The following is a 27522-nucleotide window of genomic DNA, read 5'->3' as shown; positions in this document are numbered from 1 at the left end:
GCCACGCGAGGCGCGGCCGCTCCCACTCCGCGCATGCGCGCGTGGCTCCGCGGGGCTTTTCTCTCCGCGGGGGCCGAGCGTCGCGCCCGCAGTGACGGCTGAGAGACGGGAGAGGGAGAAGAAGGCGGTTGCGAGAAGCGGGGGGTGCGGCCCGGTGTCCCCGCGGCGACGCCGCCCCGCGGCAGGTCAGTAACGCGCGGCGGGGGTGACCGTTGGGGGGCGGTTGCGGCGGCGCAAAAAGGGGGCGCTGCCGCACGCATGCGCGGGACGCAGCTCGCGGGGCGGGGCGGCGCGGCGCCGCGCCGCGCCGTTGGGTGCGGGACGCGTGCCGGGCGGCGGTTGCGGTCTTAAGTGCGGCGTGAGGCTGAGGCGTTCCGCCCGCCCTTAGAGCCACAGTCGGCCCGCACCGCCCGCGTTCCCCGGGAACAGGTGGCTGGCTGGTCCCGCTGGTAACGGTTAGGTCGTAGCGAGGAGAATCTGCTTCTTCTCTTTGTTTGAAACGGGAGAAGGGAGGCGAGGCTGTGCGGTGCCTCCGGGGCGCTCCGTCAGCAGCCGCTAACGGGGCATCGGTGCGTCTTGTTGTGCGTGTGTCCCGTGCGCTGCCTGCTGCTCCGCTCCCGCTCCGCCTCCGTGAATGAGCCAGTTCGTGCATCCAGGAGAGAAGCACCGCAATATGACGGCTTCTCAGGTGCGAGAGCTGCCCTGGCTCGGCAGAGAACGAGATGCAAGGAAGGAGTGTAGCAAGTGAGAGCGGAGCTGGCGCTGCCCGGCTCTGGTCGCTGTGAGGGGACGGGCTGAGCGCGGCAGCACCGCCGTGTGCGCTGGTCCCAGGCGCAGCACACGCCGTGTCTTGTGACAAGTGGCAGACAACTCTGCTGTCACTTTAAAAGGTCGTACTGGTTTCATGCCTTGGACTGGTGAAAGAGCTGTAGGGTCTGTTTTATAGATAATGAAGCAAACTGTGCAAGTCCTCATGTGCTATCTTCTGACCTTTGTCACGTCATTTTCTGTAGGTTGAAATTACAGGGTAAGAAATGAATTCGGAGAGGTGCAGCTCTCCCTTTGCGTGTAGCGAGGAATGCCCAGGGTGGTCTGCAGAGTAGTACATTTATAAAAGCAGTTAGAGGCGTGCTACATGGTTGCGTTTATTTTGTCCGGAAGGGGAATTATTGTCAGTTAGTATGGAAGCATTCACAGTATAAAGCACGTTTTGTACGGTCCCCCCTCTCATCTTGATGCTTAAAGGCCCACAGTAAGCAAGCAAGTTTGATATCAGTGCTTGATATCACAGATGTTTTACAACTGGACCCCTGTTCCTTTCCTTTTGTATGACAGATGTTGTCACATTTCTCTAGGTATCTTTGTAACAGCAGTTAAATTTGAAACTTGTCTCTGAAATTTACTGCCTGTATAATTTAATATTTGCCTTCTAAAAGGATGTAAGTATGTCATCATAGATTTGTGTGAATCTGTATCATTTTGATTTACATCATTTTGTTGGTTTTTTTTTTTCCCTCTGATGAGTTATTCTTCCTTTTCTTGGTTCCTTTCTTGCACACTGATAATTTAATTTCTGTTAAGGAAAGGTAACAGCTGTAGCTGTGTAGTTTTAATAGACTGAAATCTCGACTTCAGCTTTTGCTTTCTTCTGATTTACTTTGTTTGTGAGAACAGTGCTTGTGGTTGTGAGGCTGGCAGTGCGAGAGCTGGTCAGGCAGCAAAACCGTGGACTGCCTTACATCCTGACATTGCAGCATTCCGTGTTGAGAATTGCGAAATTAATTGCGAGCTGAAAGAATACCGGTGAAAAAGCAAGTGCTATGAGTTAGTGATATGCTTTCCTATCAGCAGAGTTTTCACAGAATCACAGAATGGCCCTGGTTGGAAGGGACCTCAAGGATCATGAATCTCCAACCCCCTGCCACATGCAGGGCTACCAACCTCCACGTTTAATACCAGCCTAGGCTGCCCAGGGCCCCATCCAGCCTGGCCTTGAACACCTCCAGGGAACACCACAGCCTCTTTGGGCAGCTGCTCCAGCACCTCACCACTCTCACAGCAAAGAACTTCCCCCTGACATCCAAATGTTTTCTTAAATGCTGAGTGAACTCTCAGGTGTATTTCACTACTGAAAAACTGTATACAGGTTCTAATAATAGATTCATAGCTGACACTTGCTCCAGTTCCAGGCTCCCCAAAGCCATGTTTGCAAAGCTTTATTCCTAAAGCAGCGCCTAAAAGTAGGTATGGGGGTGGAGGAGGAGTAAAACAGAGCAGAATACAGCTTGTAGCTGTGTTTCCCGAGTAACTCAAAATGTATGAAATGATTTAGATAGCTTCCTAAAATAAAGCTCTGCTGTACATAAGCCGGATTTGTTACATGTTAGTGGGGTCATAAAATACTGTTCAACTAAAGAAAATATCTTGTAATGGTGTAACTCACTAGCTTTTAGTGAAGTGGTATGTTGTGCTGATAATTAATGTAAGTTGCTGAAGGGCTCGAATGTAGCTTGAACTTCAGTTGGGAGTTCTACCTGGCTTATCTTTTCAAGGTAATTGCCCTTTCACTGTCTTGAGTGGTCAGTTCACAGCAGGGAGAGAAACTGATATCCGGCTAAGGAGGCGCGATTTGCACAATAGTTTGAAGACCATCTCCATTGTTGTCCCGCTGCAGATGTCAGCTTCCTCTCTGATGGCTGTACTTTTGTTTCCTTATGTTGTGTACGGAGAGCTGAGAAGTCTTTCAAATGATGATTTCCATATTAATCGCTTTATTTTTTGTGTAAATTTTATTTTTAAAAGCTGTCTGCTTTTGCCAGTATTGCTTTGCTTGGCTTGAGTAAAGTACTCTGGCATTTTTCTAGGATGACTGCATACCTTCAGTGAGCAGAAACATGAGACAAAAAAAAGGTGAATTGATCTATGTAGAAGTTTTGATATTTTTTCCAAGTAAAGCTGTAAATTCAAGTCACCTGCTGTGGTTTAGTCCCTTTTTGCAGGGGCTCGATTCCAAAGTTCCAACAGAACTTGATTTGCCATTAAAATCAGTGACTTTTGGTGAAAGATCTCCAACCAAAGAAAGATGTGTAAGTGTAGCACTTACTGAATGGCACCTGGATTTACGAAAAGGATGGGAATTGTATTTTGTAATAAAGGTTAATAGATGCTTCTCATTTGGAAATCTTACTGTATGTTCTTGCGGTGAGCCCATCTGCAGCTGTGTGTTAATGTAACCTGCTTGCAAACGCTGGGTTTACAATATATGCCTGCTGAGTCTTGTCCTTCGGGCCAGCCTGTTCAGAAGTTGCCTAGATAACCTAGCTTTTTTTATTCTACTTTGCCTTCTACGTAAAAGGGTAGCTTCTGATTTGTAGTTCTTTGCATTGTTTTTTTCCTTTTTTTTTTTTTTTGTTGGAATCTTTCTAATGGTTTGTACTGGGACACTTGGGAAGACGTAAAGATCAAGTAAGTTCTGTCCTTTTTTCAGCTCTAAGAAAATGTACTTATTGGGGGGCAAAGATCTACTTTTAGATGGATTTTGTAAACTCCCTTTAACGGGTTGTTTCCTTCTCTGCTAACAAGGAATTTGCCTTATTGAAGGACATTTAATTGTCTCCACAGGTACTTCATATAATTCAGTAACATATTTGTTAATAGCCTTGCTTTTCTGACAGTGCATGAAAACAGTTGAAACTGTAGATGTCACGGCTGAAACTCAAAAGCTTTCTTTAGTAATCTAATGGGGAGAGCAGGCTGCTCATGAAGCTTTCTGGATTAACAAAATAGAACAAATTTTCAATGGAAAGCCTGTGGTTTGGTACCAACCTGCCTGCAGTGAATTGCTGTGGCTAGAAGGCATTGCAGGGAGCTGTGAGACTTGGGTTTCAGCTTAGTCTTCACTACACAGTTATTCTGTGACCTGAAGTTTCTCTCTTTCTTTGTATTTGGCATTTTTCTATGCTACGCAGTATTGAACGGCTCATGTTATTATAGGGAATGCATAAAGCTAGGCTCCTTAACATGTGATAAAACTTCTGAAAATTATTGCGTGGAAGAGCAGTATTTGTTCCATGCCATAACATTACTTTGATTTTCTCAAAGGTTATATTTAATTTTTGATTGACAGAATGACGGGAATGGAGACTGAAGCTGCAAGAGACAAAGCCATGGAAGAAGAAAGCACTGAACAGAAGAAAGAGAGGGAGAAAAAGAAGAGGTCGAGGGTTAAACAGGTGCTTGCAGATATAGCTAAACAGGTGGATTTCTGGTTTGGCGATGTTAATCTCCACAAAGATAGATTTCTTCGAGAACAAATAGAAAAGTCCAGAGATGGATGTAAGTTTGTATTAATTGCATGTCAGTAAACAGAGGTGATTTTGATTTTCTTCTTTGCTATATTGCAGGTGATGTTAAGTTTATTTTTAGGTGCATGTCTGCTTGTCTGGAAAAAAGCAGATGTATACTGGAAATCAACATTAGAGTTTGTTAATAGTTTTTTGTATGTATCTTTTTTGCTTTCCTTTACTACCAGCTGTAGAAGTAAATCAGAGGCATCTGCAACAGATGTAGAGACTGTTTGAGAGACCTGATTTTTAAAGAAATATTTTTAGTATAAACGGGGGTCATTATTTCCCTTAGATGTATGCAGGAATGAGAATGCCACTTTTTCAGGTTGATATACTTTGTTCCTCTTTCTTGGACAAATTTGATATGTGAGAGATTCTGCATTTGCTTTTATAGGGGCTTTTTATAGGTCTCTTCTCTGCTGACAATTTTTTGACAAGGTTCATTTGACTTCAGATTAGGAGATAGACATTGATTTTGAAACAACTTGACACATTCTGAGGCAGAAGTTAATTTGCACGTTAGCTGCAAGTATTTGCTTTTTGCTTTAAGTATAGTAAATTTGTGGTTAGGACGATCTATCAGCACATTTGCTCAATTGTGTTACTCCAGATGGATAATTACATCAGTTGTGTTATATCTATAGAGAGAGAGACACAGTCCTTTTCCAGCAAAAGAAATAATCTATTTCAGATTCCATAAGTGTTCTTACTTTGTTTTCTTAAGGACTCCATACTTGTTTGAAGTATAAATCATTAGGCCGTCCGTGTTGTGTGAGAAGTCTAATCTTCTTATCACTTGTTGGAGTTCTCAATTGCATTGAACTCGAAGTCATTTAAAAAAAAAAAAATGTTCAGAGGAACAGTCTTTACATTTTCTGTGGGTATTAGAGTTTGGATGTCTTGAACAATTTTTAACCAAGACTGATACTGCATAATTTTCTGTTCAGATGTTAGCAGCATGACTTAGCTAAAGTAAAAGCAGGGCCTCTACTGTATTGGAAAGGTTAGGTTACACACTCAGTTGAGTCCTTGAAGGAGAAACATGTTTTCAATGCAAATTATTTCTGTACTGTAAAAGTACATCAGAAAGGCTTTTTCTTTCTTTCCAAGGACAATTATCATTTGGAAGGTAAAAGGGGAGATAGAAATTCCTTTGATAGATAACATTTAACAAAACATTAAATATAGAGTTCCTTGAAACTTGAATTCTGATGGTAACACTTTTCTGTAAATCCTCATCAGTATGCAGTGTGGTTGCATGCTGTAGTTATGACTTGCACATTCTTTTCATGGGAATTCTAGCTTGTTATTGATGTCTGGTTATTACACAAAAATAAGGGTTTCTTGATCGCATTAATTTCATCATGTGCACCTTTTTTTTTCTCCTCAGATGTTGACATATCACTTCTTGTTTCTTTCAACAAAATGAAAAAATTGACTACTGATGGAAAATTGATAGCACGAGCCGTTAAAAGTTCATCTGTTGTAGAGGTGAATGTTTAATATTTCACTCTTTTGTGTTTGATGCTATTGGATTAGTAGTTATAGTGGAACTGAAGTAATCAGTCTTACAGAAAATGCTTTTTTCTGGTTAAATTCTAGTTGGACTTAGAAGGAACTAGGATTAGAAGACGCCAGCCCCTGGGTGAACAGCCAAAGGATGTGGATAGTCGTACAGTCTATGTGGTAAGGTTGTACCTGTTTTATAAGCCTCATGTATGACAGCACTTTATTTCTAGCTATAGCAACTACTTTAAACTTATATTCTTGCTGCAAAGTATTTTGGAGTGCAAAAACCACTGTACATCTTTAAAGCTGTAATATGATTGCAAATTATTACAGTAATAAGAATGACACATTCAACAAAGCAGCCATGTAGTTTTACCGGAGTTAGAAGTTGGATTTTCTTGGACAAGATCATTGATTTAATACAGGAAACAAAGGATTTTTTTCTCAATTAAAAAAAAAAAAAGGGCAGTGCAAAGGAGAGAGATGCACTGTAGGTGTACTGAACTTGTAATGATGAGACTCTTAGCTTAGGCTTAATATATACTTTCAATGCAATAAAGATTTTTGTTTTGGAAATACCTGTGCATTGATATTGTTATTAGAACAGGGAGGTCTGACTACTACTGCTTGTGCCGAGTAAAGGAAGTAAAGAGAAAGTAGATGATCACTGCCAGAGACCAGGGCAATATAGAAGTGGGGTTAGTGTGGTATGTGGTATGCTGTCTTCTAGTACTGTCTTGATCTAAAATGCTGAGCAGAGCCATTTCACATCCCAGCTTAGAAATGGTGTATTTTCATCCATATATTACTACTTTAACTGGGCTTTTCTGATTAATGTTGCTAGAGGAGTAACAGTGGTTACCAATAAATGTTTATGAAGTATGTTAATGTAGTCAAATCTTTAGAAAAATAGTTTTATCAAACAGCACGTGCTGAAGACAATCAGTCATGCTTCATAAAATACAACCTCTTTATAAAATCTGTTACTTATGTGCTTCTGGTTTTGTAGCACTGGTATTATTTTAGTTGCAGGATTTACGTAGGTGAGCTGATCTTATGTTAAGGTTGTGTTTTTAAGTACTCCTACTAGCACAGTGTGGCAACCTTACTAGTTAAACGATTCAATAACGTAAATGAAAATAGCTTATGCTGCATCTCAACGTGGTATTTTAGATCTCAGAGTAGGTCTACTATTATCATATCGTTGAGTCACTTATGTGGTAATAAGAGAAGAGATCTGATGGTTGTACTGTCACTTATTTAAAAGTCTTTGCATTTTTAATATAATTGAAGCCAGTATGAAGGCCTTCAATTGATCTTTTTGTGGCTATTATAATTTAGGTTTATTCCCATAGCTTTTAGCAGCTAGGTCTTCCTGCAGTTAATAATTTCAAGCAGGCACCAAGCTTCCTCGTTGAAGATGAGTAATATTCATGTCCAAAATGCCAGCCCACCCAGGTAAATAGAAATTGGCTTACTCTGATCATTGTGTTCTTTAACTAAAACCCAGAAAGACTTGCCACTTACATGAAGTGCTATCTAGCAATCATGGTATTGCTCTGCTGTGATGACAGGAACTTCTCAGATGCTGTTTCTACATACTTTTCAGAGAAGATATTTCAATTTATTGAGTGATATAACCTAACTACATCGTTAATTGGGTTTTCTTTAATCTTAACTTCTTCTGTAAGGTCAAAATAGCTTATTTGTATTTTGTAATTTAGTTCATACAAATCTTATTTGGAGAATATGTAGCAATTCAGAATCTTCTCCTTATCACCAGAAGAGGTACAGAGTTGTTTTGTAGTTGTTTGTTGTTTTTGGTTTTGGTTTTTTTTTTGGAGAGGGGTATTGCTTGTTTTTTTTTCACGTTTTAAAAGACTAGTGTGTAAGATGCCCACCCTTTATTTTGTTATTGTAAAACTGTAAAGCAGTGTTACTCGTTAAGTCATTTTACTCGTTAAGCCATGAGGGGGAGCCGTGCTCCTTTAAGGAGCAGTAAGTTCATTAGTTTGCATTTTCAAGAATTTTTTATTTATTTTATTTATTTGAGCTGTTTTCTTTAACTTTCTTTGAAATGATAAATTGTACTCATCTCATAAGCTTTCAAACTTGAAAAATATTATGAAAAGCTTATGAGATGTGTATGATACAAAAATAACATATTTAAATAAAATATGTCAAAAATAAAGTCACTGATCATAAGATTGTTTCAAAGAAATTTAGCTTTTCAGTATTATACCAAAACCACAGTGAAATGTTTTCCTCAAACAGGCAAAGTTCATGTAAAGAGTTTTCTACCCAAATAGAATAATAGCATTTCTTAGAGCAAAGAGCTTCTAGTGTGGTAACTTGTCATGAAAAAAAAGAATAAAAGATTGGTTACTTTATTTAGGCATGAAGCTGGGAGTATTGTTTTTAAATTGTGTTCAATTGAGTCTCTTTAGGAATTGGTACAACAGAATGTTTCTTTGATAAGAAAAATTGTGAGGAACTGAGGCATTGTATCTGCATGCTGCTAGAATGTGTTGCTGTGTTAAAAAGCTTGTTGAGTAGTACCTCTTCAGTGGCCCGTAGGAATTAAATTGTGTGATACCTGAGTTTTCAACAATATAAAACAAAAAACCAACAACAAATCCTTGTGCTCTACACTGACTAGTTTTGACCATTGACTGACAGTGTAGAGTTATGCTTTCTCAGAATTCTTAACTGGAGAGAGATGGTTTATCTTTCCAAGATGCAGTGACATGTGAGACCTTGGTGTTTCTGTCAAGGGAAGAAGATGAACCTGTTTAATTCAATACAAATTATTTGTTAAGATTAGGTGAATGGATAGAGATCCATTTTTCAGATCATTTTTTACTGTCTGAATGTTATGACCTGCTGACAAGAATATTTACAGCAATCAAGTTTTTTTTAACGTTACATCAAGCATCTTTTTTGTGAAGAACTGTAATTAGATGCAGTAAACCACCTGATAAAATGATAGTGCAATACTGAGAAAACAAGATTTCTTTTTATTTTTATAGGAGCTTCTTCCCAAAAATGTCAATCACAGTTGGATTGAGAGAGTGTTTGGGAAGTGTGGTAATGTAGTTTATGTCAGCATACCCCGGTATAAATCTACTGGTGATCCAAAGGGATTTGCTTTTGTTGAGTTTGAAACTAAAGAGCAAGCGGAAAAAGCTATTGAGGTGAGTAGTGGCACCTCTCATCTGTCAACGTTCTTCCTGTTTGTGTGGCAGTGATATGGACATAGAAATTTCGGTATGTGAAGTCCAAAATATCATAACTGAAATCCTGAGCTAGCAGGAATTATGTCCTGATCTCTTCCCCTCAGAATTGCTATCAATCCCATAAATCCTTAAAAGTTTAAATTCTGATGTTTGGAGATTCAATAGAGTCATTGAGGGAGGGGGGGGTGGCAGTGTTGAACTAATTTTATTGGCTAGCATTGGCATCTTATACAGAATTAGAGATCTCCATAACAGTAGAATGGCTAGCTAAATTTCTTGATAGAAGCATAGTTGCTCCAAGTTAACTGGCTGTAAATATACATTTGAAAATTTAAAAGTTCCTATATCATAATGGTGACAGAGGCAGAAATATGTCACACTAATAATGTGAAATAAGTGAGTTCTGAACTTGTCCAAAGTCACGGAGGGTGTCGTTTTTCTTGAATGAACACTGCTGGTTTTAACTTGAATGGGGATTCTTTGCTTAACAAAAAAAAGTGGATTGTTCAAAATTAATTGATGGATTTTGTGTTGTTTTTAAGTTTTTGAATAATCCTCCAGAAGAAGCGCCACGGAAACCTGGGATTTTTCCCAAAACAGTAAAGAATAAGCCTGTCCCTGCACTGAACACAAGTAACAGCTGTGTAGTGGGTAAGTGTTAAGTTGGTGGGATCAAGACTAAATGCTTTGTGTTTCAGCCTCTGAAGAGTTTTGAACTGATTGCTGTTATAATCTAATCTCGCATTTCTTAACCTTGAAGAAATAAATATGCTTTTTTTAGTGCTGCTTTTCTAGGCCAACGCAGACTTAAAATGGAATTGTAAAATTCAAATGTAGGAGGATTCTGCTTTTTTGTCTTCCTGCTTGATAAGAAATTCAGTATCTTTTTTCCCCTCTTGCCAGTTATCATTAGTCATTGTTATGCCAGCAGAACAGCTTACAGACTATACAAGTGTTATCTAAACACTCAGCACTAGCAAAAGGCAATTGGAGATATCGTGTTAGTAATATTTAGTATTGAAAAGAAAGGTACAGACACGAGAGATTATTTTTGAACTTTAGTGCTGTTTACATAAGCTTGTGATCATCTGACATCAGAGGAAACCTTGTGCTATTTTTCATTCATCATTGAAATTCTCAGTGAGAGAAATTTGAAAACCATGTTTTTACAATTTTCCTTTGAACAAAGCAGCTTTTAGCAGAATGAACTTTCTGCAGCTTATTTAATAATTCACTTTACATGGTCTATAAATGATCACATAAACCTTGAGGATATTACTAAGAAGAATCATGAATTCACAGTTTCCAATAAAATATAGCTACTGTAATTTATGAAGCTGCGTAACAGGGTCATGTACTAACTCTGATTCACTGAATCATTTTTCCTCTTGTTTCTGATAGCCTAATACAATTTCCAAGCCATCAGAGAACTTCCTACATTTTTCTCAAACCTACTGATGAGTTGTGTTCCTCATTATTGTCACTGATTCTTCGTTATATCATTAGAGCAGTTAGGATTAAGACTATATTTTAAAAAAATCTTTTAAACAGTCACAGAAAATATCAGGGATTGGGAGGGACCTTGAAAGATCATCTAGTCCAGTCCCCTTGCTGGAGCAGGAACACCTAGATCAGGTCACACAGGAGCAATGCTTTAAACCCCTCTAAAGGATGTTCACAATGCTCCATGCTGCATCCTACCCACAACAGTTTTGAAGCAAGTATTGTGAACAAAATGGATTTTTTTTTTCCTACTGCTTAAGTTAGCATTCTTAATGGGCAGCTAGTTTTTAGGGTCACTTTGAGTGACTCCTTTTTCTGGGAATATAAATCAGTTTTTTTTCATGTTTGTCCTTGGCTGGCCTGGAAGCTGGTGTGTATTTCTTCTCAAAGACAAGAAGCAATGACATAACATCTTAACTCCTTTCTTAATTTGAAAACAGGTATTTTGGGGAAACCTGTAGTCAAACTGCATGTGTGACAAGACTTTTTCCCATTTTGTAAGACCATGTGTTCTTTTTAGTTTTTTTCTAATTCTGATTAGAATGCCTGAGAGGAACTTTGGGGCAGTGTGTTGCATCTTAGTTGTGTAGCTAGAGATGGTAGAGGCAGACACCTATTTAACATCTCAGATTAGCATGACCAGTGGTATAACAACTGTTTACTTGGGTCAGTTAATCTAACTCAGTTGTTAATCATTAGCAGTTGTAAATATACTTTTTTTTTTACATAGAGGAGAAGAAAAAGAAGAAAAAAAAGAAATCCAAAATGAAGAAAGAAGGCAATGTACAGGCAGCTGTAGAGGCAAAGGAATCTAATGTGAACACTACAACAGAGCAAGCACCCAAATCAAAAAGACACAGGAGTTCATCGGAATGTTCAGAGATGGGGGGAATTGAGGTTCACAGGCAGCTCTCAAAGAGAGAGAAAAGAAAATGGGACAGATCAGAAAGCTCAGAAATACCTTTGGAAACCAGGCCAGGAAAGAGAAAAAGAAGTAGTTCTGGAGATGGTGAGATATCAGTTGCAAAAGTCAAGAAAACTGTTCAGAAGGATGAAGTTCATCCTGTAAAAGAAGAAACAGCTGAAGCTCCAAAAGATTCTAATGGTAAAGTTCTCTGCATGTTTTTTTCTCTATCATTTATATAATGAGTAGCTGAAAGGCAGACATAATCTGTCCCAGATGGATGGGAATGAGGGGAATGGGAATGGCTTGGGAATGAGGGCAAGGTTTAGGATAGGCAAATTGCTAACATCGTGAATGGAAGGCAGCTTTTTCTGCAATGTAATCTGTGTAATACATATATAGTTAAGAAAACAACTCTTGAAGGCTAGTAAGCTTATCGAATTAAAGATTGGTAACGTTCAAACTGGTGGTTTGCTCTGCTTGAGTCAGTAAGTAAAAATTGGTGTAGTTTAGACAGAACAAGGTCAGTTTATGAATATTTGGGATTTTCTGCTGTTGAAATTTAACCTGATAATGAGTCATTTCAAGGAGATAACCTACAGGGAGAATAGGGAAGGTCTTTAACACTGAAGTAGGTAAATCTCATCAGAAATAGAAATAGTTCAAAGAAGTTCAGTATTCACTGAAGATACAAAAGTATGGATTAAACTTAGATAAGGTTAAAATACAAAAGGAAACTGATGGTCTCAGTTTCTTAGAGGAGATAAGGAAAAATGTCAGTAGATCAGATTAAAAGCTGCATTGCAATTGCATTTATTTGCATGTGCAAGAAAAATCCAGTAGAGATCTCAGCTGGGAAAGTGGACTAGAAATTTTATTTGAAATGGCAGCAAAGAAAAATGGTGGGAAAGGAGACTTTGCAGTTGTCTACTGCCTCCATATTAAACTTTCCTTTTGGATTTTTAATTTAGAAATTCCTGTGGAAGATGATAAAGATGGTGATAAAAAAGACACATCACTTTCAAAGTCTAAAAGAAAGCATAAGAAAAAACACAAAGAAAGACACAAGATGGGTGAAGAAGTTATTCCACTCAGAGTACTCTCAAAGTAGGTTTTAATATGTGGCTTACTATCAAAGTCTTTTTTTATGAGCAGATGGTGTAATGCTAGTTCAAGCCTAAGTGAAAAGAATTTAACTCACTGATTTGGTTTCCTTTGGTTTAAACTCCGTCTTTGTGTTGGAACTTCAGGTTAAAATTATGCCTCATATTATTGTTACCAGTTATTATCATTTTGCTGTCTGCATTTTGAGTTTTTATTATAGTAGGGGTAGCCTTTTTGCCCAGTAAATGTGTTTGGGAGCGCTGTAATTTTAAAATGTTCAGTTACCAAGAGTACTTCTGCCTTGGTTAAGGAAATTTGAGTAGTTTCATGGTGTTTGTTTGTTTTTTTAATTGAATGCTGATACATCACACATTTTATAAGTAATTTGTGTATATACACAAGAGTTATACAAGGCTTTTTTACACAATGCTTTTGAAACAAGAAGTCTCAGTGTGCATGTCTGACAGTCCATCACCATTGCTAAAGTGCAATTCCAATTTTTATACAACAGAGTTGCATATTAGCAACAGTACTAGCCTGTAGTTAAGAAGTTGAGAACACCAGAATTTTAAACATCTGTTCCTCTTCTGTTGGGTTTCAGGAGACACCACAACTAAAACATGGAAGCACTTACTTTTTCAGGTGTCCAGCAAGTACCTCCATGTTAAAGTTGAGGGGATCCTTCTGAGTGCGTTATTTTTAGGACTCTGCCCTGTATACAAGACTACATGCAGTGCAAATACAGAAACAGGATGGAAAACGAAGTAATGTTTTCTACAGATATTATGGTAGAAATATTGTGAAGCCCCACACTCCCTCCCTCATAACACAGAAACCAAAAAGGAAGCTCTTAAATTGTTCTTCTGTTTCCAACATTCCAGTTAAAAGTTTCCAGTTGAGAAGGAAGGATTCACCATCACTAAAACATGGAAGCACTTTCTTTACAGAACAAAGCAAGCACATCCACATTTAAGTTGTGGGGAACCTTAAGTAGGGGGACTGTATTTTTCTGTAAAAGAAACTAGAAAATTACTGTAACAATACAATCAAATCATGCAACTAAATGATAGTTTAAAAAGCCGACATTGGTTATTTCAGCGCTGGGTGCACGCTAGGTGGAGATCTCCATGCACCCAGCGCTGCAATAAACCATGTCAGCGCTGTGTTGTAATGCTTTTCTTTCTCCTCTCACAAAAATGCTTCAGACATTAGGATCCACCACCACTGAAACATGGAAGCACTTACTTTTGTAGGCAGCAGGTACCTCCATGTTAAAGCGGAGGAAGTCCTTTAAAAATTCTTCTGAGCCTACAGACCATAAACTGTCTTGGTTAACGTCCTTATCTGCTTCTGGCCAAAAGTCTCTTTGCCCAAGTAATCGTGTGGTGGGGGAAAAATCTTGACCAAAATAAGAACGAAGTCGTGGACGGCACTTCAGAATTGAGAACAGGATTCACCTCTACTAAAACATGGAAGCACTTACTTTTGTAAAATCACAGAAAGCACCTCCATGTTAAAGTAAAAGGGGTCCACAAAAAAAATAAGTTATCGGCGGTGCTTGTCGTCTTCCACCAGGATCCTGAGAACAGTGCAAATACAAAGAAACAAGTTTTAAATTTTAGCGAAGTAAAAGAAAAAAAAAAAATCAAAAGAGGATAAGCATTGTAAATACTTGCCTGAATCATTCCCCACGGTCTCCTCTTCTTTCGAGACAAGCTAACAAGTAACTCCTTGTGCTTGTATTTATACCATACCTTGCCATGGAACGGTGTGCCTTTTTATCTCAACGAATCATTACGTGGGTCTTTTGTTATTTTAATGTCTTTGCTCTGTTGAGAATGTATGATCCTGGGTGAGTCTGGATGCTTTTTTGAAGTACACAGTTGTCAATGTTAACAGCTAAAACCATTACCACAAGATATCCTCCTCTTTAAAAATCCTCTATCAGCTTGTTTGATAGTACAGATTAGGGTAACAATGAGTCGTTCTCACAGTGGCACTATAGGCTTTGTGTTTCTGTGGAGCAAAGCTCTAGCTGTTTGCAGAAACATCTCCATGTTAAATGTATGTAAATATATAAATTGCTTCCATGTGGTGGTATTTTTTAAACGAAGTGCATTTGAATAGTAAGGAATGTTCTTATCTCAGTAGGTTTTTGGAGAGTTTAACCAGTTGTTGATTTTCGATGAATGATTTTTCTAGAAAGTAAATGACTGATTCTTAATATAGTGACACAGAAGTGGTTTCACTGAACTAATTTGGTGAATTCAGAGTTTGCTGTCTCTGAATTAAATCTGAATATAGTGCCTTTGCGCTCTGTAGTTCCAGCAGAATACAGTTTACTTCTGTTCTAAATGTTTTCTGAATGTATAGGGAATTTGAGTCACTCTACAAATGAGGTTAATCTTGTTTTAACTTGCTTGAAATGTTTAAAGCAAAGCAAAATTAAAAATGCAGATATGGACAAAGCTGTAGATGAGCAAACTGTGAGAAGACTTTTAATGGGAAAGATCTACACCACTTGCCAAGTTTAGTTTAAGCCACCATCGTAAGACAGATTTGTCTGATGAGTTTCTAAACATTATTTTTATGTTTACAACTGACATACCTCTCCTGGGTTGCCTCTTTACAGGACTGAATGGATGGATTTGAAGCAAGAATATTTGGCTCTTCAAAAAGCCAGTATGGCCTCCTTAAAGAAAACAATGTCCCAAATCAAACCTGAGCCTGTGGGAGAGATGAAAACGAACAATTGTGCACCAAAAAATCTTCAGTCTAAAAATGGCAAATGTAACTGTTTGTTCTTCTTTTTCTTTCTATATGGATAAATGGTGCTTAAGTTGCTGCTCCTCCAGAAACATAGAAAAATAAAACTTATTTTCCTATAATGTAGATGGATTCTCTGAATGCCAACCTTCCCTAATTTAGATTGGTTTAGAAATAAGGAATTTTATAAGCAAACAAGTGGTGCAAGAATGCTCCAGTTTCACTTGTTAAACAGAGATTTTTTTTAGGTAATTGTAATTTTAAAAGCTTTGGAGAAATAAATCAAGAATGAGTTTCTTGATGTAATGTTGGCCTGTGTTGTTTAACCATCCCTTGCAAGGTTTACAAAACTATTACTTTAAGGCATTCAAAAATGCCTTATAATGTGATTTGGTCAGGTTTATAGCTAGAAGTTGCATGTTCTTGGTTCTACTTGTTTATTTTTCTGAAATAGAATTGTTTCCTCGCCTCCCCCTCTCAGGATCTTCTTTCTCTTACTGCTCACTAACTTTGATAACAGATGTCACTTATTTTAAATCACTATAGAGTTCAGGATTTGATTGTTAACTGTGATGGATAGAATAAAAAAAAATATTCTCGTGTGCTTGTGGACCTACAATTTTTTTCTTGAACTCAATGACTTTGGTGAGGAATCTGGATCCATTATTTTAAAATATATATACTTTTTTCATTTCTGTATACATCACTTTGCTTATGTGCTTTTGTAGAGACTTTGGCTTGTCAAACTGATAAATGTGATTTTTTTTCTCCTTTTTTCAAATTGATCAGCCACCAATGAAGATGGTGCCCCTCCTGTCAAGGCTAACACAATGGGGCCCCAGTTTGTGAGTGGAGTAATTGTGAAGATCATTAGCACTGAGCCCCTGCCGGGCAGGAAGCAGATCAAGGTAATGCCTTTGTAACCTCAGGGTAGCTGTTAGCCTTTCCTCTTACGGTGCCCCCCAAATGTTTGAATATGGAATACGATTTAAACAAGTTTTAATGATATTTTTTTTGTTTGCTTGTGTGTAGCTGTGTGTAGATTCCTCTCTAGTACCTGTTAATGGAAGGTTTTAGGATGGAAAAATACGGTGAAGAGAAATGTTTCAAACAAAATGTAGCCTTTTCAGTGCTTCAACCAAGTCTGAAAATAATGGCAAAAAAAAAAAAATGCTCTGGAGGATGAGTAGTTGTCACCTCTACCTCCAGCCCTTCTTGTTCTGTCTTTTCATTTGCAGTGTGAAAAATGTGGTTAATATTATATTGTTAAAAGTAAATCACTGCTAAGACCAATCTTCCATTGGAGGAAGAGGAGCTTGATGTTGATGGGTGTGCCCTTTTCTGTATGTAATTGTGCTACTAATTTTGGTACAAATCAAATTAAGGAGTCCATAGTGGTAAATTGTTTTTGTTTTGGTATGTGATGGTTTATTGTTTTCTTCTGTTTTTTTAACTGTTAAGAGGAATTTGGGATCAAGAAAATGTGTTTTGTATGAGAAAGTAGACTTTTGGTTTTAACTCGTGTTATATGCAGACCACATAATGAGAACAAATCTAAACACAAGTTCTGAGGTAGCTTACCATACTACTTCTATTTCTAAGAGTACTTTGTTTGAAATTGCTTTCTACTTTCAAGTGTGTGAAGTTGAGTGTGTGCAAAAATATTAGCAAGACTTGAAGGGTATTTTTTGCTGAAAACAAATTGATGGTACATGGGGCTTCAACTTAATCAGTCTTATCTGCCTTGGTATTTGTAGGCAGTCGTCTGAGTGCTGGAGGCACTGAGAGAATGTGGTAGTCGTCATTGTAACGTTTAAGGCCGGTTCAGTTTGACTGCAGAATACATTTTACAGGGTTGAGTTGATGTTGCCATTTAACACACTGTGTTTGGGTGGGGGGGGGGGGGAGTTCGTTTTCAGCTACTACTGAAATGATAAACTTCAAGTCTGGTATTTCTAGATAATACAAATCTAGTTATTTTCTTTAGTTTAAGCGACATATTCCAGGGAAATGAAAGTAAAGACAAAATAAGAATGGGGTGGCCTTTGCTGCTGTTAATAATTGTGGTTTCCAAAATAAGGCAAAATATTTTACAAACTGTCACCAAACAAGTGAGGAAAGATTTTTAGGAAGAAATACAATTGTAAAATACAGCTGTAGTTGGTAGAAACAACAATCTGTGGAATGCTCCAGCTGTTTTTCAGGTTGGCAGTGGAAGCTGCAAACTATACTTGATGCTCCCTGGCTGACTTGTGGCTATACCAGTTGCCTCTATGAAATGTATAACTCTTCTTCAAAAACCTTTACTTTGCCTGTACGCCTGGTCTGTCACAGCTACAGCGCTGCTGCCACCAGAGAATGCATTTAGTTTTTTTTGTAGGAAATTTCCAGCGTTTAACTGTGTTTCTTCTTGTATCACAGGCATAGGGAACTTCCACGCACCTGAAAGATCTTTTCAGAGCCTTCCTAATATTATTTTGATATTTCAATTTTTTGCTTTACTACTTCCATTTGCTCCCCTCAGAGATACTTGCCAATTACAGTGTGTTGTATGAGTCTTTGTTTTTCTTTAAACTGAGTTACCAGAATTAAGAGTGAAAAGTAGTTCTGGTTCTCAAATGATCTCAACAATTTTGGTACTTAATTTTCTTTTGCTCTAAGGTTGTGCTTTGTAGTGGATGGGGTTAAAAGCAAGTAATTCTTGAACAGTAGCGACTTGAACTGCCTGCTGTGAACAAAATGGACTAGGAATGTGTGGTTTTAGTTAATTTCCATAACAGCAGGTATTACAAGTGAAGTACTTCATCTGAAAGAGCATGTGTGACTCTTCCTCCTTCAGTATTAGTGAAAATTTTCAGGCAGAGATCACTTCATAAAGATAGGAAGGCCTGGTTTTCTTTACTGTTCAGATAATCTGCCTAGAAGAAGCTTGCATGTGTGGATTTCATATGTAAGAAGATACTGAATATTTTTCTGTTGGAATGACACTTTTCAGTGTTACAGCACACTTTATTTTCTTTTTAAGGAATGTCGGTACAGATACAGTATTGAAACAAAATGGACAGTAACCAGTGTTCCATTAGTCAAAATTTTTCTTAGGAAAAAAATGTCTGTAGGAATTACTGCTTAAAATAGTTCTCAGGAACACAGTGAAAGGTTAATAGATGTATTAAAGTTATGGGCTCATTCAGAACTCTGTAATATCCTTCTTATGAAAGTATATTGAGTCAAAACTATTAGACAGGTATTTTTTAATTATGAAAACAGTTAATTCTTTCTACTTTATAACCTTTTATGTAAATATGAGTGATGTTCCACAAATTGTGTGGTCAAAATAGCTGTTCTGCTGTACTCAGAAGTCTGTTTCATGGTTTCTGTTCTCACGCACCCTGATAGGATGCCTTGGCAATGCTGGCTGATGTTGCTTATGTTGACATGCTAGAAGGAGACACAGAATGTCATGTCCGTTTTAATACTCCAGAGGATGCGCAGACGGTCATGAAATCTCACAAAGACCTACAGATAAAAAACAACTGGAAATATGAAATTCTCACTGGTGAGTCTTGTTTGCTTGTTTGTTATTTTGTGTGGGTTTTTCTTTGTTACCGTTTTTTTTTCCTAGTGGAAGGAGACAATTTAAATGTATAGATATTTTACAGCTTCAGAGACTGACTACAGATCATATCCTTTTTGTGTATCATGTAGTACTTCGGTAGCTTTATGGATAAAATTTTAAGCGTCTTTGTAGCTGTGGAACAGACTGCATTTTTATTAGCTAGTATATCTATTTCCTATAAATCTTAATTTTTTACTGGAATGGAATTAGTAAAATAGTAAATGTTTTTGAGTCACTGTCTAGAGCGAAATAATTGCTTTACTTGCTCTGATTGATTTAATTCTGTTCTTTTGAGATTGGTTTTGTCACTTCTATAGATTTGGACCATAGAACTTAAAGCACATTTTGGCCTTAGAACTATAACATTCTGATGACTGATAAGAATTTAAAATGAAAGATACTAAACCCTCAGCATGGTTATGCTTTAACACCTGCCTTCTGATTAATCTTTTTTTTTTAGGAGATTGAATAAGATATGCCAGGGTAATGCTTCTTAAAAATATAATTACACTAAAATGTTTACTGGTTTATTTATGAGACTTGCTGTAATGTATTTTTTGTTCTGTAATTACTTTGGTATTGTTTTAGATTGAAATATTTTTCTATGTGTAAAGAAACATCTTCATGTAAGTGAAGAGCAGGAGAAAGGGATGGGGAGTTAAGAGTTGCCTCAAATTTGATTACTGAGTTCATACTTTTTAATTCTAAACACTAAACATCTTAGATGTACCAAAACATACAAATGAAAGAATCATATAGATAAGGTTATCTTGTCTGTGTGTTTAAATGTCATTATATACTTGCATAGAGCTTTATGGGGTCCAGTTCCATGCATGCATAGATGTAAACCCACATAAAAGACAATTAAGGATTACAGAAGAAATAACTGCAATGAAAGCCTTAACCTTGATACTGTAACTGTTAAAATTTAGGTTTGGTGAATGCTGCTAATGTCATGCAGAGATTATTTGTCCTCCAGAGTCTTGTGTTCCAGAAATCCAAAAAAAACCAAAATGTTCTAAACTACGATTTTATGTGTATTTCTTTTTCCTTATATGAAAGAGCACAGTGGTAGACTGGAAGTAGGTAAATACTACATTGTAGGATCGTTCCATTCATAGTTCTAATTTTTCTTCTCCTGAACTGGTTCATTGGAATGAGAATGGAAAGGCTTTTGAAAAATGCAAAAGGCTGAGTAAGGACTTCAGCTTTTCTTGGTAGTGTAAATGTGAATATGTGAATAACAATAGGGAATCTTTAATGCTCCCTGCTACTTCAGGAGCAGAAGTTCTCCTGGTAATATTTGACTTAATGGAACTTTTGACTATGCTTTTCCTCTGACAACATACTAAGCATATGTGATGGTGTTTTGGTATTGTGATTGAATGTACATAAAATGCAGTTCAAATATCTGTAGAATTGCTTATCAGAATTCCATACTTTCTGTAGAAACCCTTTCCAAGCTAACCTGGAGCCTTCCCAGTGATTGATGGCTTCTCATGAGACTGTATGGCATTTCACCACAAAATTCCTATTGTGATAGTTGCAGTTCACACCAAAAGAAATGGTGGCAAACTGCTTATTTTACTGCAAAACACTCACTGAAGAAAAGTATTTCTGCTCCTTTTCTATCTTCTGAAACTACCCACGCAATCTACAGTTTGCTTCTCACAGTGTGATAAAGCCAAATACTGTCATTTTGCAGTTATTTTTTGATAGCCCACTCAAACCAGAGTAAGTACACCAGTGGATTATAGGGTCTCTCTCAGTACTGTGGTGAAATGTTAGTAAAAATGAGCTCCTCCTGCCAGTTAAGAGTGATATTTGCTTATTTCTTTAGTTCTTTCTGTTAAGCTTGTAAAGATACTTGCTCAGGACTACCCGGCTACCTTGCCAATCCAGTCCTAAAGTTAATAAAGTTTGTAGTAACTTAGACTAAGGTCCAGTCCAGCATACAGAACACAGGCCCTTGTGTCAGCTTTAAGTTTCTTTAGACAGTCTTTCTTTACATTGTTCACCATAGTGTGTTGATCAAATGTTGCAGGGCAGCATTTTATATAGGACTGGCTTGTTTATCAGTAGGGATCAGGTTCATAAAAACTAATGGGGGAAAAAATAGTTGAAGCCTACGTTTTTACTCAGTTGAATCTGTTTTGAAACCAATTTTGTGATAAGCAGAAAGAGACAGTTTTGTTTGCTGTCCTAATAAAAATAAATAAAAATAAACAGAATTCTGTTTCTTTCTACAACTGATGTTTAGGTTTGCCTAATCAGTTTTTTTACATGGGATTACCTGAGTTAGAAAAGGTTTTACCAACACAAACAGCATGTTTCTATATTGAATACCTGTATTCACATACTATTATGTTAACTTGATTTTCAAGGTGATAATGAACAACGTTACTGGCAGAAGATTTTAGTGGATAGACAAGCTAAACTTAACCAGCCTCGAGAAAAGAAGCGGGGTACTGAAAAGGTAATTTATGTTTGTCTGTCCTTCCCTTCATATGACCATTGTTGAAAAAACTATCTGGTTTTTCAGAATCTTTGCCTATGTAATTAGTCAAAAATTGTCAGCTTCTACCTAATTTGCAGCATGGCTTTACAGCCACAAAGTATGTAGTCCAGTTGCCAAATGCAAGGATTCTCTTTATGGAGATGAGAAAAACTTGAACCCAGGGCTAATTACATGAGATTAATCTGTAAGCTGATTTTTCCTTGAAAAACTCTTTTGGTTGAGCTCATTATAAAGCAGTCTTTTATTTGCTCTAGGTCATTTGTCTAGTGCAATAAACAACATTTCGTTAGAAACGTTGTTAGAAATTACATTAGAAACCTTTTCTCACAAGCATTTATACAGCATTTAATGTACAAGTCTGTGCTGTGGTGAAAGATGGTGTGATTGTAGTGTAATTTCAAATCTGTGCAAAACTGACTTGTATGTTCCAATCCAGACAAATTCATGTACTGCATCTGTAGCTAAACAGCTTCCAAATTAAAAACTAGTCTAGTGAGCTGAGAGCACACCTAAGGTGCTTGAGTATGGTTGTTTTCACTGTCAAACAGATTAATCCTTCTATCTGTAGCACTGCAGTATAATTTTACTCAGTGCTCATTTGGTGTTTTCTTCCACCCTTGATCTTACTGCTGCCATCAGACCACGGTGTTGAGAGAGTGTTGCAGTGAACTTGGCAGGGAGCATCCCCAACTCCTGCCCACAGAACATACTTCCAGTCATGAAGGGTTCTTTATCAAGGGAGTTTGACCTTTCACCCTGAAGAGAGGGGCCAAAAGGTATTTCACAGATGCTTTATTGCTAGGTTTACTCAACACATGTATTGCAGATAAGGCTTCCAAGTTGGCTTTAACCTGTCTTTGTCATTGCTTACAAAACTTCAAAATCATCTGACCTTGTTTTACAGTGACTATATAGACTTGTGGACAAGTTCTGTTTCCAAGATGCCACGTTAATGCACACAATACTGAGTTTCCTAGTTGTCCCATATAATTGGAAAGACATACTGCATTTACAAAAAAAAAAACCTAATTGCACAGTCTTCTCAAGCTGTACTATCTTCCTTCTCTAAATGTGCTTCCACGGATCTCACAGATACATGAATGTAGTCCTCTTACTAACAGATGTGCACAACATATTTTTCCAGAATAAGTGATTGGATTTTTCTGGACGTATAAGAGATGTCTTTGAATCTTAGCTATTATTCCTTAATAGAAGCAGTATTGGACTCCATGAATGTGAAAAATAAAGCTTTAATGCTCTTTACTGAGTACTGCTGGTTTCGTGGTTTTTTTTTTTCAAATTAGTCATTATTTTAAAGATGTATTTTGCAGTGACTTTGTTTACTTCATACTGTAGGTGTCCTGCTCTCATGATTCTATTTCTTCATCTTTTTGACGATTGGTATTTGTTGACCAAACTGGTGTAAAGTGGCTAGTAATGCACCTTATTTAGGCTTGCAAATATAAAGTGTCGCAGTTCTGCTTAACAATAGCAGCAGCAGGGATGCAAACTCCTGCTCCTCCCCCTTACCCATCACCTTACAATGCTGGGAGGTGTTAACTTCAAAGCTTAGCAAGTGCTGTTTAAATGCTAACTCTGTTAAGCAAGACATCAGGAAAAGAATGTCTAGCTCTAGTCAAGAGCTTTTAACCCTTTATTTAAGTTTTTGCAGCTTGTATTCCAGGAAAAGATAGTACAAAAAAACCCACAGTACTGCTTTATTCGTTAATATGGAAGAATTTTCAACATAAAATATCACAAATGTACTCCCACGTTGGTTCATTCAAAGATCACAGTAAAAGCAAGGAAAATGTGTGCGTATGTACAGCTCAGTATGCCATTGATATATTTACCTTATGAATATCTGCTCTTTTAAGGATTTTTTTTAAAGTCCATTACAAGATTTTTTTTTTTCGAGATGAGCACTTAACTGTTACAGCTCTGTTGGAGACAATATGTTATAGATAACTATTTGAATTAGTATACAAAGCTTAAAAGGTTCGCCATAGTTTGTGACTGATATCTAATCACCCTTTGGTATAGGAGAATTAAAAGGTTCAGTGTCAGTATTGTGCTAAACCCTTTCTTTGTATAATTTCTTTGCCCCAGACTTGTTAGTTCATTGTCATTTCTGTGCTTGCTTCTTCTAGCTCTTCCAAATCTATGCTTTAGCCTATTGTTCAACTACATGATAAACAACTTGAAGTGATAAAGACTGGAAATCTTGTCAGAAATGCTTCCTTAGGGGCAGTACTAGTTCAGACAGATCTTAAGCAATTAGTGTATAGCTTTAGACTCCATAGACTGATTAGAAGTTGTCTGCTCACAAAGAAGGTGCTGTATGCTTTCAGCCTGGGTGCTTGACTTCTGTGGGTGTTGAAGCTGTCTTATGCTTTGTATACTTCTTACACAGAAGGAAAGAATGAAGTTCAAGAGGATGGGAAGAAGTGGAAAGAATTTGAGGAGGAAGTGAGAATTGGGTGCTAGTGAAGGGAGGAATAATTTGCAGAATAAATGGGAAAAAGGGATAGTGGAGAACAGTGGGAACACTTGGGCACAGCCCATGTTGTTCTTTTCTCATTACACTCAGGGGCTGCGTCTTTGCAAGATTGATTTGTTCCCTGCTTTGCACAGGTGGTGGGGGCTAATAAGAGGAGGAAGGGAGGATCCCATTCTAGAGCACACATTAAGCCCCTTTCATAGAATCATAGAATGGCTTGGGTTGGAAGGATCATCAGGTTCCAACCCCTCTGCCACAGGCAGGGCCACCAACCTCCAGATCTGGTACTAGACCAGGCTGCCTAGGGCCCCGTGCAACCTGGTCTTGAACACCTCCAGGGACAGAGCATCCACGGCCTTTCTGGGCAGTCTGTTTCAGCACCTCACCGCTCTCTCAGTAACAAACTTCCCCCTGACATCCAGTCTGAACCTTCTCTCCTTGAACTTAAAACCTTTCTCCCTTGTCCTATCACTGTCTACCCTTGTAAAAAGTTGACTCCCCTCCTGTTTATAATCTCCTTTTAAATACTGGAAGGCTTCAATGAGTCCACCCCGCTGCCTTCTCTTCTCCAGGCTGAACAAGCCCAGCTCCCTCAGCCTGTCTTCATAGGGGAGGTGCTCCAGCCCTCTGATCATCTTTGTGGCCCTCCTCAGACCCTCTCCAACAGCTTCCTGTCTGTCTTGTATTGGGGGCTCTGGACCTGGATGCAGTACTCTACGTGAGGCTTCATGAGGGCGGAGTAGAGAGGGACAATCACCTCCCTGTCCCTGCTGCCCACCTCTTCTGATGAAGCCCAGGATATTGTTGTCCATCTGAGCTGTAACAGCACACTGCTGGCTCATGTTCAGTTTTTCATCCACCAGGACTCCTATGTCCTTCTCCACAGGGCAACTCTCCAGGAGTTGTTCTCCCATTCTGTATATGTATCTGTGATTACCCTGACCCAGGTGCAAAGCCCTGGACTTTGCTATGTTGAACCTCTTTAGGTTCACATGGGCCCACCTTTCAAGTTTGTCGAAGTCCCTCTGAATGGCATGCTGTTTCTTTGCATGCTGCTTTAGCTGATGTCTGTGGAAGGCTGGGCTGCTCTCTGAGAAATGAATAGTAGTTCCAATTAGGTGCAACCATGAAAAATAGGTGCTGGTACTGGATTGATTATTTGAAAATAAGAGTTCTTGAGGCCTTTTTGCAAAAACCCCCATCTGAGGTTTTGACCAGCACTGAGGTGCTGGTATAGAAACATCTGGTATAAATTGGATGGTTTGGTTCAAATCAAAGAAACTCTGTGATGGGTTGCCTTCTGCACAGGTTCCTTCCCCCCACCCATGACCTCAGCACCAGCTGATACTCTCCTAGTCTACATCAGATAAGTTGAGGTGGATTTATGCTGGTGCTTTATGGATTTGTGTCCAGGTTCACCACTGTTCCCTGCTTTCTCACCTTTTATCCAGACAAGGAAGTCTGTTTTGCTCCTTACATATTTTTGCTCATGTAACAGTTATTATGAGCTTTTGCTTACATATAAGGAATCATTCCAGCAAGAGTACTTGCATCTTTGCTTTCAGATGTTATCATGGCATTGTTGCAGTGCTGTAGTTAAATAGGAGAGTGTTCTAGTATGGGTGCTTGAAAAACAAGCATGTTTGTAAAGTTGGGCTCAGTGTTTTGTTGTCAAAGTATACTTTGTTGTCACAAAGTATGTAAGTTGAAAACTAGCAGGTTAGTAATGTTCCATGTTTTATGGAGAGCAGTTAACTTTCTAATTTACCGAGAAATTTCTTGAGTACCACTAGTGACTGCACATGTATATTCTGAAATGAATGCATGAAAGAGAAACAGGCTGAATTAAACTGGTTAGACTATCAAGTTATGGTGGTTTTTTGGAAAAAAAAAAATCACTTTTGCAAGGAAGCACAAGAACTATTTTACCTTCAGTAGGTGATGTGTGTGAGAATTTCTACTGAGGTTTTTTCCCTCAAGTGTAAATATCCTACAGGAATGTGGATAGCTAAATTCAGAGTTTACTACAGAGATAATAGGTTATGCTGAAGTCTAGATTTGGGATATCTCCCTGAAGTTTGGTTAGCTATGGGAAAAGGGAACAATGTTCTATGCCAGCTTGCAGTTATGTTGCAGGAGTCATCTGAACTGATGAGGAGCACCACTTGTCAGAGTAGTAATATACAGGTGTCCTAGCTGATCATCTTCTGCAAAGCAAGAAAGGCTGCTTTTCTGAAAAGAGTCTGGATTACTGCCATGAGTAAAAGATAGCATGGTCAGAGATATGAGTTATAATCATCTGCAATCAGACAGGGAACTGAGGCAGGCAGTTTCAGCAGTATGGCAGTTCAGTGCTTACAGCTTCAAATTGTTTGGAAAAAGTTTGGAAAAAGTAAAACAAACCCAGATACTGTAGTAACTTTACCGGCCTGACGTAAAATGCAGCCAACATCATACTGACCGCTGGTCAGATAGATTTCAGTAAGGGATTCCTAGCATAAATACTTCTCCCTACTACACTATTATTCTTTAAGAGTAATTCTCAGCAGAGCTATGATGTGTTGTGCTGTTTTCCCAGCATGAAGGATGCTTCTCCTTCAGGATTTCAGTGCTCTTGTCTTTGCTACCTTACTTTAAAAAATGACACAGCAGTCATACGGCTTTTTTGCATGTCACCTTGTTTATCTTATATCATCAGTGATAGCATGAATCCAGTAAATGGGTATGTTTTTTAATTTCCTGTATAGCACTGCATTTTGTGATTTCTTAATGCACAGTTTTGTTAAGCCATGGTCAGAGGAAGAAGGACTGGAATGAAAGATGCTGCAGTGTCCAGAAATGGAAGGGATGCCCTATTTTATTTTTGAATGCTCTGAGGCCCTACTGAAGTATAGCTAATTGGGGCTGCTTTAGCTTTTTGTTGCATGTACAGATTAGCTTTTCTGTTCAAACAGTATCTTTTTCTTAGAAAACTTGGTAAATCAGTGAATACTACAATCATGATTTGTACAAAACTGTAATTTTAGTCAAATCATAATTTTCTTGTTAACTTTCTTCAATGTTTTTCATGTTTGTTTGCAGTTGATTGCCAAAGCTGAAAGAATGAGACTTGAAAAAACTCAACAGACAAGTAAACATATTCGCTTCTCTGAAGATAACTAACCAAGGCTGAATATAGTCTTGAAATTGAACCATGGATTTAAAAAAAAAAAAAAAAAGGAAAAAACCAAACCCATCACTGCTTACAGCAACTAAACTGTTTTTAAGAAGGAATCAAAAACCCATTCATTTGACTCATAATTCTGCAGTTTGCAAGTATGAACATTACTCCAAATCCCATTTTTGAATAGGCTGAATGTTTACTGCTTCTGAGCCTTTAGGTAGAGCTTTATGGAGAAAAAAAAATGTATCAAGAGATCTTGTTCTAGTTCACCTTCGGGTTTTTTGTATGTTGAAGTTTTATACACCAGGTTATGAAATAAAATGCTTGACAAATTTTCAGTTGTGTTTCTCTAATTTG

At 38.1% G+C, this 27522-nt stretch overlaps 1 protein-coding gene across 4 annotated transcripts; it reads left to right on the top strand.

Moving 5' to 3' along the window:
* Window positions 1–25: 25 nt before the first annotated feature.
* On the top strand, window positions 26–27522 carry LARP7 (La ribonucleoprotein 7, transcriptional regulator). Of its 4 annotated transcripts, none has more exons than XM_031596933.2 (13): window positions 26–185; window positions 4127–4335; window positions 5737–5837; window positions 5949–6032; window positions 8885–9049; window positions 9634–9742; window positions 11325–11699; window positions 12470–12605; window positions 15235–15392; window positions 16158–16276; window positions 18765–18924; window positions 21369–21460; window positions 27084–27522. In XM_031596933.2, exons 2-13 carry the CDS (start codon window positions 4128–4130, stop codon window positions 27162–27164), a joined length of 1788 nt encoding a protein of 595 aa, XP_031452793.1. In that variant the 5' UTR covers window positions 26–185; window position 4127; the 3' UTR covers window positions 27165–27522. The 4 variants fall into 4 exon arrangements, with proteins under 4 accessions (XP_031452793.1, XP_031452790.1, XP_031452791.1 ...); XM_031596930.2 differs by lacking the exon at window positions 27084–27522 and adding an exon at window positions 22142–22735 and having other exon boundaries at window positions 125–185; XM_031596931.2 differs by lacking the exons at window positions 26–185; window positions 27084–27522 and adding exons at window positions 294–688; window positions 22142–22735.

Source organism: Phasianus colchicus, chromosome 4 (genome assembly GCF_987193195.1).
Source record: "Phasianus colchicus chromosome 4, bPhaCol1.hap1.1, whole genome shotgun sequence".
Taxonomy (NCBI): Eukaryota; Metazoa; Chordata; class Aves; order Galliformes; family Phasianidae; genus Phasianus; species Phasianus colchicus.
The sequence above is the reverse complement of the archived record's forward strand: the minus strand, read 5'-3'. Positions and strand labels throughout refer to the sequence as shown.